Source organism: Artibeus jamaicensis, unplaced genomic scaffold, assembly GCF_021234435.1.
Source record: "Artibeus jamaicensis isolate MK-2021 breed Jamaican fruit bat unplaced genomic scaffold, CSHL_Jam_final contig_797, whole genome shotgun sequence".
In the NCBI taxonomy this organism is placed as follows: Eukaryota; Metazoa; Chordata; class Mammalia; order Chiroptera; family Phyllostomidae; genus Artibeus; species Artibeus jamaicensis.
In genome coordinates this window covers 1,144,984-1,158,277 of record NW_026521977.1, presented here as the reverse complement: position 1 = coordinate 1,158,277, position 13,294 = coordinate 1,144,984, and the positions used below count along the sequence as shown (strand labels likewise).

Genomic DNA, 13,294 nt, shown 5'->3' with positions numbered 1-13,294 from the left:
CTCAGTACTGCTGCCCTATCTCTGTGACAGGGCCAGGGTTAAGCAGATCTCCAAACTATAGTAAGAGGAGGAGGTGGAAGTAGAGCATGGGTCTGGGTCCCACGCTCACTCATCCCGCATCTTCTCAACCCTCTCAAAGGAGTTACAGCCCCGAGGGAGTGGAGGTTGCGGGGACAAGTTAGTGGCGGGCTGCGCTGCAGCGACCACAGTGGACGCTGCGGCCCACAGGGTTCGAGGAGCATCACGTCATCTTTTCGCCAGGCGCCCGCCCCCTACCAGACAGGGCCTGCGCAGGCGCGGCGGGAGGGGTCCGCGGTGAGGGCTCTCCGAGCTCTCAGCCGAGCTCTCCGCCGAGCTCTCTCCGTTTTGCTCCCGGCTTGCTCCGGCCGCGGCGCTTTCAGTTGGCGGTAGCGGCGGAAGCGCGGAGGGGAAGGCGTTCAGGATGCGGTGCGGGGCGGCCCGGTGCCCCCCTGCCCTGTCACGGCAGCCGCAGCGGCCTCGGGGACCGGGCCAGTGCCGGGGGCGGCGGCCGGAGCCACGGTAGCGGCGGCGGCGGCGGCAGGAGGGGCAGTTTGAGGCCGGGCGGGCGCCTAGGTGCGGGGGCTCCGCGCTCCGCACGGCCCTGCTCGGCCCCGGCGCCATGAGCGGAGGCGGCGGTGGCGGAGGGGGCTCGGCACCCAGTCGCTTCGCTGACTACTTTGTCATCTGCGGGCTGGACACCGAGACCGGGTTGGAGCCGGACGAGCTGTCGGGTAAGTGCGCGCGGAGCGGAGGGCCGCTTCCCCGCGCCCGCTTGGCCGGGGCCCTCTCCCCCCACTCCACCCAGTCCTCTTCCCCCAGGAAACCTCCCTTCACCCTGCTTTGTCCCAGGAGCCGGGCAAGGGTAGCTTAGAAGGACCCAGGGCGGGCACCCGGGAAAGGAGCGTGATGCTGGAGGAGGGGAGATGAGGAAGAGGGGCTCTGAACCTTGAGGGGTCCAAACGATCTCTACGCCCCGCTGCTCTGGCCACGTCGGCACTGACCAGGAAGAGGGCAAGGGTGTGTGTTCTCAGTCTGGTGAAGGGAGAGCGACCTAGTATAAATTATAGGGAAGCTTGTTGTCGAACACCCGTTAGAGAGGCATCTCAGGTCCTAGAGAGAAAGTTCCACCCATACTTAAAAAAAAAAAAAAAAAAAAGGCAAAACAAAACTTGGTGAGTTTATCTGGCTTCTTCCCAAGAAGCCTGTGATAACAGTTCCTCAAAACCATTCTAACTCGCCTTGGGCCGGGTCCTCTGGGTTAATTGGATGTGATAAAGTATTCTTGGGTCACACCAAGAACAGCGAGAACTCCCTTACTTCTAGAAAGGGCGTGTACCCCCGGGGCCCTTTTTATGAAAAGTAATTTATGTCCTTTATGAGGCCAGCTTCATTTGTGAATAAAAGGGCAGCAACCTAGTGGGAGAGCCTGGGTTGCATAGTGATGCTTCTGAAGTCATTTTTCAAAGGGAAGTGGTGGGGAAGAAAAGATGGGGCTCATGTCAGATTTGGCATTAGTTGAGGAAGGGTGTCAGAATTGTATTGTAAAATCCCCATGATTCCACCGCACTCGTCACTGGAGCCTTTGAATTACTACAGTCTTGAAAAAGTTTTTGTCTGGAGTTTCCAGTTTGCAGGTTTCATGTGGATGGAAGTTTGTTGTGTCATCTTGAATTGATGGGGGATACTCTTTCTAGTCTTGTGTCGTGATGTATTTATTCACTGTAAAGTTTCCCGAAAGTGATTCTTTTGTTGACTAATTTTACTTTGCTTAAGAGAAGATACACAGGTCTGTTTTTGTCACCAGAAAAATTCCAGGGTTACGAAAAAAGAATTAGGTGCACACTTCAAATGACAAAAATGGGCTGGCCTTTAAAAAAACATGGTAAATGATGACCTCTAAAAAAAGGTCAGAATAAACCGTTTTCTGAAATTGGTACAGGTGGGAAAAAATCATGAAGCAGTAATGGAGTTACTACTAGGCCATTAGTTGGGGTAGCTTTATCATTTCAAGTTCACTTTTTTGGCTTCAAATTCTTAGAATACAGAAGTTAATTTGTCATCTGTTTCATATTTATTAAGTTTGTGACTCTGGTGTAGTTGTTGGAATTCAGTTCACAGTATTGGAGCTGGAAGGGACTTCAAAGAGGAAAATGAAGCTTAGGAAGGTCAGTAGGGACATTGTCCTGTTAGTTAATTACCTGACTTTTGGTCCAGTTCTCCTCTCTTGATGCTAAGATGCATTTCATTGCCTGGCTGGGTCTTTAGAAAACACATGTTGAGAAAGACTAAAAATAACATAGTTCTTCCCAGTGAAAGAAACTTGAAGGAATAAACCAGTGTTATTTTTATTGTTTAGTTTTTGGAGTATCTATTAAATTATATAGACATTTGAAAAAAAGAGAAAGAAAAAACTTTATATAGACATTTGATTTTAGAAAATAATCAAACAGCTTGCAAATAATAAACATTCCCCTCCACTATTGACTATTTCTGTGACTGGAAGCAAGTTAGATAAATCATCAATAAAAAAGAAAATGTAAGTAAAAAGCATCCCATCAAGTACATCCTCATCAGTGTTAGTTCTCTCTAAGTAAATATCTGTTAATTATCTGGCTTTTCAGTGAGCTAAAATTATATTCCTGTGAAAGCTTCCTGGGAGGATAAAGAAAGGGGGATGAGTTGTATAAAATATGTAAAGGGTGTTTTTCCTGTCTTTTAAAATGTGGTTGTAATAGTGGAATGCCAGCACATTTATTCAATATGTAGCCTTTGTTAGAATAGGCACTGATTAAAGGATTTCTTTTTTCATTCATTTCATTTCTGGTGGATTAGTAGGGGAATCTGGACTACCCAGAGGAAATCTTTGAATAAAACAAAACAGAATACAAGTAGCTCTATTCGGGTCAGTCTTGAGGCACTAAATGGTACGTTTTCTCTGCTCAGCCTGCCTTATAGCTTCCAAATCGGTGATGTCATAGTGAAATGACAGGAAATTGTGAATTGCACCCAGGTGCTTTAGGGAAGTACTGAGAAGTGAGTCTATTCTCTCCAGGCAGATTAAGTTATTTGTATCCTGTAGCTTCTGTGTTCTTAAAAAATGAATCCAGAATAAATAAATCAAAGATGCTCAGTATTCCTTCTGGTTTTGTGGAGAAGGATTAAGATTCATTGTCTGGTTGTACCCTGGCTGCTGTGGTTCAGTTGGGTGGGTGTCATCCTGCAAACTGAAAGATCACAGATCTGATTGTGCCGAGATCACATCTGGGTTGCAGGCTTGGTCCTCATTCAGGGCATGTGCAGAATTTATGTTTCTCTCTCACATGGGTATTTCTCTTCCTCTCTTTCTCTCCCTTCCTTTCTCTTTAGAATCAATAAAAGAAAAAAAAAGACTCATTGTCTGATTGCAAGAATACAATTTGCTGTGTTAAATGTAAACTAAGATCATTGGGTTTTATAGGAATCTCTCCGTGTCACCACTTCCCTTTTTTTGCAGACTCAAGCATTTATCAAGCTATGTAGTTATTTGTTGTGCAAGGAACTGAGAGAGGTGTGAAAATTACTTTGTTTTCAGGTTGGTTAAAGATGTACTTTGGGTTGGAAGGAGAGGAAGGTAATCTGGGAGTGAAGCACAAGTCTAGCCAACTTTAGGAAATTGTATTTGCTTGTTAGCTTTTTGAGCTTGTCAGGTGGATAAGCAAATCTGGAAGAAATGCTTTTGGCTTATGTTTCCATTATTGTTGGCCCACCCTACATGGGGAGGCAGATTGTAGTAGAGTTCAGTCCCTTTTTCTACCCCTTTGATGGGTGGGTTTTCTGGACATCTGTATTTTCCTTTTTTCTTCTTATGGTCATCACCGGTGACTGCAGGAGAAGGTGGGATTCCTATTTACTTTCTTTATCTGTGCCTGAACCTTAAGATTCCTGAATGCATGTGACCTATTTTTTATCTTGGAATCTTTAAGTTCCTCTAAATTGATGCGTCCCAGCATTGAGATGGAAATATCTTAGGTTTGTGCATCCACAAAGTACTCCAGTTTTCCCAGGCTCTGATACAGGGCCTTGCCAAGAATTGAAGAGAAGGGGTTGGAGACATAGATAGGTGGGAGACTAGCTAGTTCCCTGTGTGGTCTACTTAGAACACTGAGAATACATTGAAATTATCTCTTAATGTGACATTTAGAAGAGAGAAAAACTGCCCACTGCCCAGAAAAGCCAGAGGACCTGTCGGATCACACTCCCCCTCAACCGTATTGCTCACTGAAGTTAGAATATCAGAATTGTGGAATATCAGACGCTGAGCATTCTTAGAGATTATGTAGCCTTCCGCTTTTATAGATGAGGAAACTGAGGCCCTGAGAAAGTTAAAAAATATTTGTCTCCCTTGCTATTCTTGCTTTCTTTGCATGCTTTGCAGTGATCTGAAGTGTAAGAGAGGCAAGTAAAATATTTGGCAGGGGCAGGAGCAGACACGATGGCAGTTTTTCTAATGCAGGTTTCTGTTTCATGTTAAAGAGTACTGTGCGTGATTATCAGGAAGTATATCTTTTTTTTTTTAGCTTTTTCTAATGTAATTTAACACCGCACATTGACGTGAATAATACAAAGAACTTCACTACGTCCTTTTCGCAGATTCACTGATCATTAACATTTTGCTCCATTTTCTTTATCACTTGGATGTCCTCTTTTTCTGTATATACAAACAACCTTATTGAGTTATAATCCACATACCAAGTACCATGTTTTGCCGTGTATAATGTGCTCCCATGTATAATGAGCACCCATGTTTTTGGCTCACACTTTCAGGAAAAAAGTCTTTCATTTAAATTTTTTAATTCATTTTTTGTTTATGTTTATATATTTGTTTTTTGTACTATAAAGGAATTTTAGCATTTATTTTTGAACATATGATACAAGAAATTTTATGTAATGGATAATTATAAAACACGAACATATACATAGTATTTCAGGCACTACCCATGTATAATGTGCATCCCTATTTTCCCTCAAAAATTTGGGCAAAAAGTGCACAATATACGTGGCAAAATACGGCAGTTCACGTACTTGAAGTGCACAACTCTGTGGTTTTTAGTATATTTACAGAGTTGTGCAATCATTACAATCATTTTTAAAATATACCATATTCATCACTCTGTCTCCAAAACCCATGCTCATTAGCAGTCACTCCCCATTTCCTTCCAATTCCCTAACCTCCACTCCTAGGCTACCACGAATCTCCTTTTGATTTTTATAGATTTGCCTATTCTGGTTATTTCATGTAAATAGAACCGTATAATTCATGGTCTTTTATAATTGGCTTTTCATTTAGCATGTTTTCAGGGTTTCTCCATGTCGTAGCATGTATCAGTATGTTTTTTTTTTTTTTTTTTTAAGATTTTTCCTTGTTTTATTTAAAGAGAGCAAGGGAGGGAGAGAGGGAAAGACACACCAGTATGTGCTTCTCGGGTGTCCCCTACTGGGTATGTGGCCTGCAACCCAGGCATGTGCCCGAATTGGGAATCGAACCAGTGACCCTTTGGTTCGCAGGCCTGCTGTCAATCCACTGAGCTACATAGGCCAGGGCTGTTACTTCTTTTAATAGCATGAATAACGCTGCTGTAAATATTTGTGTATGTTTTTTATGTGGACATATATTTCTATTTCTCTTGGAGTGGTATTGCCTACGTCATAATGCAACTCCATGCTTAACCTTTTGAGAAATTGCCAGACTGTTTTTTTAAAACAGCTGCATCGGTTTACATTCCCAATAGCAGTATATAAAGGTTTTACTTTTTCCACATTCTCACCAACACTTGAATATAGGCTTCCTGGCAAGTATGACGTGGTGTCCCACTGTGTGTGTGTGTGTTGTTTTCAAATTATAAGAGAAAGTTTAATTTAGAAAGTTACAGAGGTAGTAGAATCCAGCAGGCTGGGCTGTGTGGGCGCGGGGAAACAAGTTACAGGGGCAGAAGAAAGGGCCCTTGGAGTTTAGGAGAGAGAAATGCAGAGGTAAAGTACCTAGGGGGAAGAAGGGGAGGGGGAGAAAAAGGGGAAGGGAAAGGGAAGAGCGTGCCCCTGACGGGAGAACACCTCATTGTGGTTTTGATTTGCATAATCTTGATGGCTAAGGATAATTTATTTAAAAGGGGAAAAAAAAGGCTGTTTCTTCCCAGAGGTGAGTGATGATAAAGTTTGATGAGCCCTGGCTGGTGTGGCTCAGTTGGTTCTGCAAACCAAAGGTTGCTGGTTGGATTCCAGGTCTGGGTTGTGGGTTTTGTCCCAGTCGCAAGTGCAAGAGGCAACTGATTCATGTTTCTCTCTCACATCGTTTCTCTTCCTCTCTCTTTCCCTGCCCCCCTCTCTGGAATCAATGAAGAAAAGAAAAGAAACAAAAATGATGAGCATGTTTCAAACAGGGAGTCATCATGAGCTAAACTTTTAAAAAAATTTAAATACCTAAAATAAAAAATATATATATTGATTTTAGAGAGAATGGAAGGGGGGGAGAGAGAGGAAAAAAGAAACAAACAAACATTGATGTGAGAGAAAAACACCAATTGGCTGCCTCTCATACGTGCCCCAACTTGGGGTTGAACCAGCAACCTAAGCATGTGCCCTGACCAGGAATCATACTCTTGGTGCACTGGCTGATGCTACAATGAACTGAGCCACACTGGCAAGGGCTGAGCTAAACTTAATTTGTACTTTCCTCTACCACTCTGGTCAGTGACGTACAAATTCTCTCATGGTCATTTTGTGAAGGTATCTCATCTCTGATGCCCAGACTTTTTCCTAGGTGAAGTCAAAGTCATTCTATTTACATGAAATATCCAGAATAGGGACTGGTAGCTTACCTCAGCCTTGTGTGATATTTTCAGAGGTAAAGGTTGCTTGGTGGGGGGGAGGGAGAATTCCTGTTAGGTGGTGTGCATCCCTTTTATAAGGTAGTAAGGAAGACGTCAAGAGACCAACAAACAGAAGCAATTACAGAGCAGCCCAAGGCAGTTTAAAATTACATTGCTAAATTTAGTTGCAGAGACTCTGTATTCTTAAACATAAAGGAACCCCACCTCACACTCCCTCAGGTAGGGAGGGTCACATTATACTTTGACCCTGAGGCCCTATTCCTGTCTTCTTAGGAGGAAATCCTGAGTCAGTGTTTGGTGGTTAAACCAAATTCTTTTAAACTGCTCAGCCCTTCCTTCCTTCCTAGATTAAAAATAAAGTTTTATTTGCCCAAGGCCTCCTTTGGCAACAGCCATTATAAACTTGTTTTTGGCTAATTCCGGTGGAAGGTGTACTTGAACTTGGCTCAGCTCCTCAATTCCTATTGCCATGTCTGGGTTTGAATTACTATCAAGTGGTTTTAGAGGTCTCTCAGGAACCTAGATACACATGAAGGTACCTATACTTGGTCTGTTTTAGGTTGGATATAGCATAGGGTCCAGTGAAAGAGAAGGCCTTGCCTTTTAAAGATTTTATTTATTTTTTGAGAGAGGGGAATGGATGAGAAAGAGAGGGGGAGAAACATCTATCAGATCGGTTGGCTCTCACAAACCCCTAACCAGGGATCTGGTCCGCTTCCTGGGCATGTGCCCTGACCAGGAACTGAACTGGTGACCTTTTGCTTTGTGGGATGACGCCCAACCTACTGAGCCACACTAGTCAGGGCAAAAGGCTTGCCTTTTAGAAGCTGATCACGTCTTATGGAATTCAGCGATTACACATATCTTATCACTGCTAGATTTTTAGATGTATTTCTTAAAAGTTATTAAGTAAAGCAGATCTTGGCCAAATGTCTCTGTTCCAGATGTTCTGTGATGGCTAATTTTGGTTTGAAGTGTATAGAACCTTTGACTGGGTTTGAGTGGCTGAGTCCTGTCACGGTGGAAAATGAGATTAGGTACCTGCTCTTAAGCTGTTCGGAGTATGCTTCCAAGGGACCAGGTATAATTCCAGGAAGTAAGATGGGATGAGGTATGGTTCCAGGAGTATCCAACTTTTTGTTGTCTCTGGGCCACACTGGAAGACGAAGAGTTGTCTTGGGCCAACCTTAAATACACAAACACAGCCTGTGAACCAAGTGGTCACCAGTTTGATTCATGGTCAGGGTACATGCCTGGGTTGCCTTGGGCCAGGTCCTCAGTAGGGAACGTGTGAGAAGCAACCACACATAGATGCTTCTCTCCCTTCCTCTCTGTCTAAAAATAAATAAATAAAATCTTCAAAAAAATAAATACACAAACACTAATGAAAACTGATGAGCAAAAAAAAGGTTTTGAGTAAACTTACGATTTTGTGTTGGGCATTCATAGCCATTCCGGGCTGGATGTGGGCTGTGGGCGGTGAGTTGGACATCCTCAGTAGACCTTTGAGTTTCTCAGATATTGCACTTAGGATATTTGCTTGTCATCCATGGGATCTGTCATAGTGAGAGCCAGGTTGGTTAGTAGCTTTTGTTTCTTCATTAGTGTAATGGGGAATTTTTGCCAGGTCACCTGTGGTTTATTGTATGGGCTGAACTAGCTGGGTTCGTCTAAAATGTTTTCATGGAGTGCTGAGAGTCCTAAGCAGGGAGAAGGTATGTGGAAGTTCCTCTTATTAAGCTTCATTCCAATGTGAGTGCGGGGATTGCCTGATTTCTAAACCATTCCCAGTCGGCAAAACATAATAAGAGTGTACACTCATTGGTCACAGAACCAAAAAAGTCAAAACTGGAAATCACAGATATTCCAGCCACCACTTTTGATGGATGGTAATGATTAATATTTATAAATGACTTTATCGTTTTACAATGTTTTTTTTTTAGTTTTTATTTATTTATTTTTTATTTAATTTTTTAATATTAAATTTTATTTAGTTACTTTTCAAGTACATTTTTTTTTATCTATTTCTCCCCCCCACCCCACCCCGGTCTCCCCCCTCCCTCCCATTCCCCCCCCCCAGTCCTCATCTTACAATGTGTTTTTAAAGTTAAAATTTTTTCAGCCCTACTTGAAATATTAATGCAATTTTTTGTCCAGTGTTACCCAGCAAGTTAGAAAGAACTGTTAGAATCCAGGCCTTCCTTCTATCTGCCATCTCACCTTTGACGAGATTATTTTTAAATTATAGATTTGGGAAAACTAAATCCATGGCTTAATCATTGAATAGCAGAGCTGTGGCGTGGCCTCTTTGATTATCTCTAACCTAGTTGCTGTAGAGAAGCTTTTCCAGGAGAGGAGTCAGGTTGCTTGTTTTCTGAACTGTAGTTGGGGCTGGTTGTTATTTTGTATATATTTTTCCTGTCTCCCCACCCTTATCAGGTATGGAAGTGTTTTTCTGGGAACAAAAAGTTACTAAGGCATTGTTTCTGTGAAGCTCCCTTGTTTGTGAGACTGTTTCAGGATATTTTATGCTTTCTGTCTGAGGTCTGTTTTCTTTGAAAAAAAAACCCAAAGTTTTGCATCTGCTAACCTCAGAAATTCCCTGCAGTTTGCATCTTTTGTGGTTGTAGTTTGGGGCTGGCTGTGACTTCTGGTTTACCATATTCTTTATAATAAAAGAATATGGGAGGCAGCAGAGAAACTTCCAGCATTTTTAAAGGTAGGAAGAGAGAGGAGGAAATGATTGAGAAATAATAATCATAAACCACGATTTACGGGCCTACCTCAGAGATACGTGGGTTCCGTTCCAGGCCGCCACAAGTAAAGTCAGTCATTTCTGCTGGTGGAGGGTCTTGCCTTCAATTTGTAGAAAATGCAGTATCTAAAATACCACAATATAGTGAAGTGCTGTAAAATGAGGAATGCCTGTATAAGTGAATAAACCCACTTTATAACGAACACATTTTTTTGTTATAATACATTAAAACTACCTCCAGGGATGTCAAAGGACTTGGTTCTTTCTTCAGTTGTCTTTGATGCTCTTTTCTTTGTTTTTGTGGTGTTAGAGTAGTGACCCTCTAACAATGCATTAGCCTAGTTATAAAGTTAGGTATTAAATATAGTGCCTTACTTAGTAGTTGCTTGACAAAGATTTGTGTCAGTTATGAAAAGATAGAGGCTGCCTATTTAGTTTTTCAAAGAATTATATATTACCTTTTTTTTTTTTTTGGATAACACTTGTAAGAACTTAAATAAGCCAAACTTCCACAGCTTTTCTTAGTGCTGTGGGAGTGAAGAATGTAGGGTCTACCGAAAGAGGAATGGCAGATTGTCCTTGCTCAAAAAGCTGGTGGCCAGAGAGAGTCAGATTTGGGGAGGTAAGATGGTGGTAGGAGAGGCATTTTGTACTATACTCTGATGATTTTATAATTTTTAATACATAAAGGTAAATTTTATAATAGTTCAGGTGAGCCTATACTTTTCTTTTGTTTTTTTTAGTGAGTCTGGTTTTAGTTTATCTAACCATTTCTATTGACTCAGGATCATAATCTCTTGTTGAGAGCAATAAAACAAATATTTAGAAGTATTACCTGCCAAACTGATATCTATCCAGTTTTGCTGAACTCTGACGTTCTGTCTGTTGCGATAATTTTTTTAAAAATATTTTATTTATTTATCTTTAGAGGGGAAGGGAAGGAGAGAGGGAGAGAAATATCAGTGTATGGTTGTGTCTTGTGGGTCCCCCGCTGGGAACTGGCCCGCAACCCGGGCATGTGCCCTGACTGGGAATCAACCGCGATTCTCTGGTTTGCAGGTCCGAGCTCAATCCACTGAACTACACTAGCCAGGGCATGTTCTGATAATTTTTAATCCCTTCTTTTGCTAGGTGATTACCTAATATTATTCTCCCACCCCCATTTCTTATAACAGATGTATTATAACAGCGATATGAAATATATTATTTCTCCCGCATTTCAATTGTGTGGAAAGTGATATTTAAGCATTTGCTAGATTTATTTTCTACAGGAATGTTTACTATTTTGGTCAGCTGATCCATTTCTGTTAGCTGGCTAGCCTAGTTGCTTATGAGTGTGGTGTATTTAATGAGGCCAAGGTCACTGAGCTCGTCTCCATAAGACCAGTTATCTTTGTTAACTGGTCTTTGTGGTATACTCACTTTGTGGTATACTCAGTTGACCATCCCACTCACAAGTACACTGAGCACTTTATTCCTATTATTTATATATTGTGGGGGAGCTTTGTCCAGCGGAGCCCCTCCCTCCACTCCCCCCATCCCCCTATCCCATCTGCCATGGATGAGAATAAGTCTTCCAAGACATGATCTGCTTGGGGAGGAAAGGTAGCCGATCTCTCAGAGGAGAAGGGCCATGAGCCTGTTCCTCAATGGGCTTTTACTGGATTCAGTTTACACAGGACTATAGGTAAAGCTCATCAATCATTGCCAGGCAGAAAGGATCAAACAATAGATAATGTATAAAGAACTAAGAGGGCTTATTCTGAGTCAGGGTCAGTTAGCTAAAGAGCTATAAAAACTTTGGGAAACAAACTCATTTTGAGCTTAGACCCTTATCAGAAAATTGAGGGCAAAGCAGGTTTCACAGGATTTTATGCATTCTTTCTTAGGCTTGATCGCCCCAGGGAACTGCCTGTTCCTGTCCAGGGCTATACTGTCCTCCGGCATTGTTTCAGGCTTAAGTCAGGCAGGGGAAGTAAGGCAGCCAAGGGATTAGGACACTTCTTGCAGACAGAATGAACACTCAGGCTATGTCAAAACTGAGGGGCATGGGTCCATCACCCCCTTTTTCTATAGCCCCCCAAATCCTTCCCTGAGGGCCCTTTCATGACTGTGCCTGTCTTAGATCATCTCTCCCTTAGGAATCTTACCTGTCATTGGCTAACCAGTCATCCACCTGGGGCCAGGGAGATAAGCTTTGTTCCCTTAGTGGCTTATGACTCCAAGGTCTCATACTCAGCCTTAGCCATGAGGGGGGGTTACAGCTTCTGCAACCAGGCAGGGCGGTTCCCAACAACATATGATAATTAAATTAATAAGCATTTATTGTTTATTGAATACACCTCAGTGCCAGGTACCAGATAGCATTATTCCCATTTTACAGATTAGGAAACCAAAGTGCAGAGAATTTAAATAACATGACCTACATCATATAGCAAGAATTGGAAGCCTTGTATTCTCTGTGTCTGAAGTCCTCTACCACATACCTTTCTGTTATTGAAAGACCGGCTTAATGATGGAACACTTGTTTACATAGATGTGTGAGATATACTTGCTGTCCTTGAGGAGTTCATAGTCTTCTGAGGAGTCATGCATATAAACCAGTAACTGCAGAAAAGAATCAGTTTATTAAGAGAGGAATAGATAATGGTTCAGGAGAGGAAAAGAATTCTGTTCTCTAGCTTGTAGTTTATGTGTTGCAACATTTCCTGTAAAGTTCTTAGCCCAGGGTTTGACCTTGAACAAAAATAATACTCTCTGATTATTTATTGATTAATTCAATGCTCATTTACTTTTTTAAACATTTTTATTTATTTATTTATAGAGATAGGGGAAGGGAAGGAGAAAGAGTGGGAGAGAAACATCAATGTGTGGTTGCCTCTCATGTGTCCCCTGCTGGGAACTGGCCTGCAACCCAGGCATGTGCCCTGACTGGGAATCGAACCAGCAACCCCCTGCTTCACAGTCCCGTGCTCAGGGCTCACCAACCAGGGCTCAATGCTCGTTTAATATATGTAAAAATATCTATGGGCCTACATATAAATTATAAAATCCGAGGGTTGGAAAAACATGGTTGAAGGTCAACAATGTAAGGAATGGTATTTTCCTCTCTCTAAAAATAAAACTGAGTCATAATGTTTTGGGTTGGTCAAAAAGTTCGTTTAGTTTTTTATGTAAAACAAAGGATACATTTTTTGTTTTCACCAATAACTCTATTGATTTGGATATTTTGAGTATGTTGGCTGTCTCCTGCTATTGGCTTCTAATGGGTGGAGGTCAGAGGTGCTGCTAAACATCTTCCAATGTATAAGACAGTCCCACAGCAAAGAATTGTTTGGCCAAAATGTCAGTAGTACCAAGAAACTTCACAAACCACTTTTGACATGTTCAGTCAGTCACAGACCCTTCTCCATACACTGCACAAATCTTTTTTTGCATTTCAGTTGTGTTTTTACCTTTCTTAAAATAATAAAGCATAATGTGCTGAAAATGTTGCTTATTTTTTCCATCTTCAATATTAAAACGTATGCACAAAAATTCAGTTTTGATGGTTTTAAAAAATTGTAGCTGATATGACAGCTGTCAATACAATGTAACAAAATTGTTTCTAATGAAGTTAAAGACAACTAAGCCCTACTAGAGCCATGGGGGG

General features: G+C 41.9%; 1 protein-coding gene across 2 annotated transcripts in view; it reads left to right on the top strand.

Moving 5' to 3' along the window:
- Positions 1-304: 304 nt before the first annotated feature.
- Positions 305-13,294, top strand: part of DENND5A (DENN domain containing 5A) — an 88,526-nt gene continuing 75,536 nt past the window's right edge. For both annotated transcript variants that reach the window (XM_053673063.1, XM_037133802.2), the window contains exon 1: positions 305-752. In XM_053673063.1, the coding sequence (XP_053529038.1) occupies positions 641-752 (112 nt within the window). In that variant the 5' untranslated portion in view covers positions 305-640. The remainder of the gene's footprint in view (positions 753-13,294) is intronic.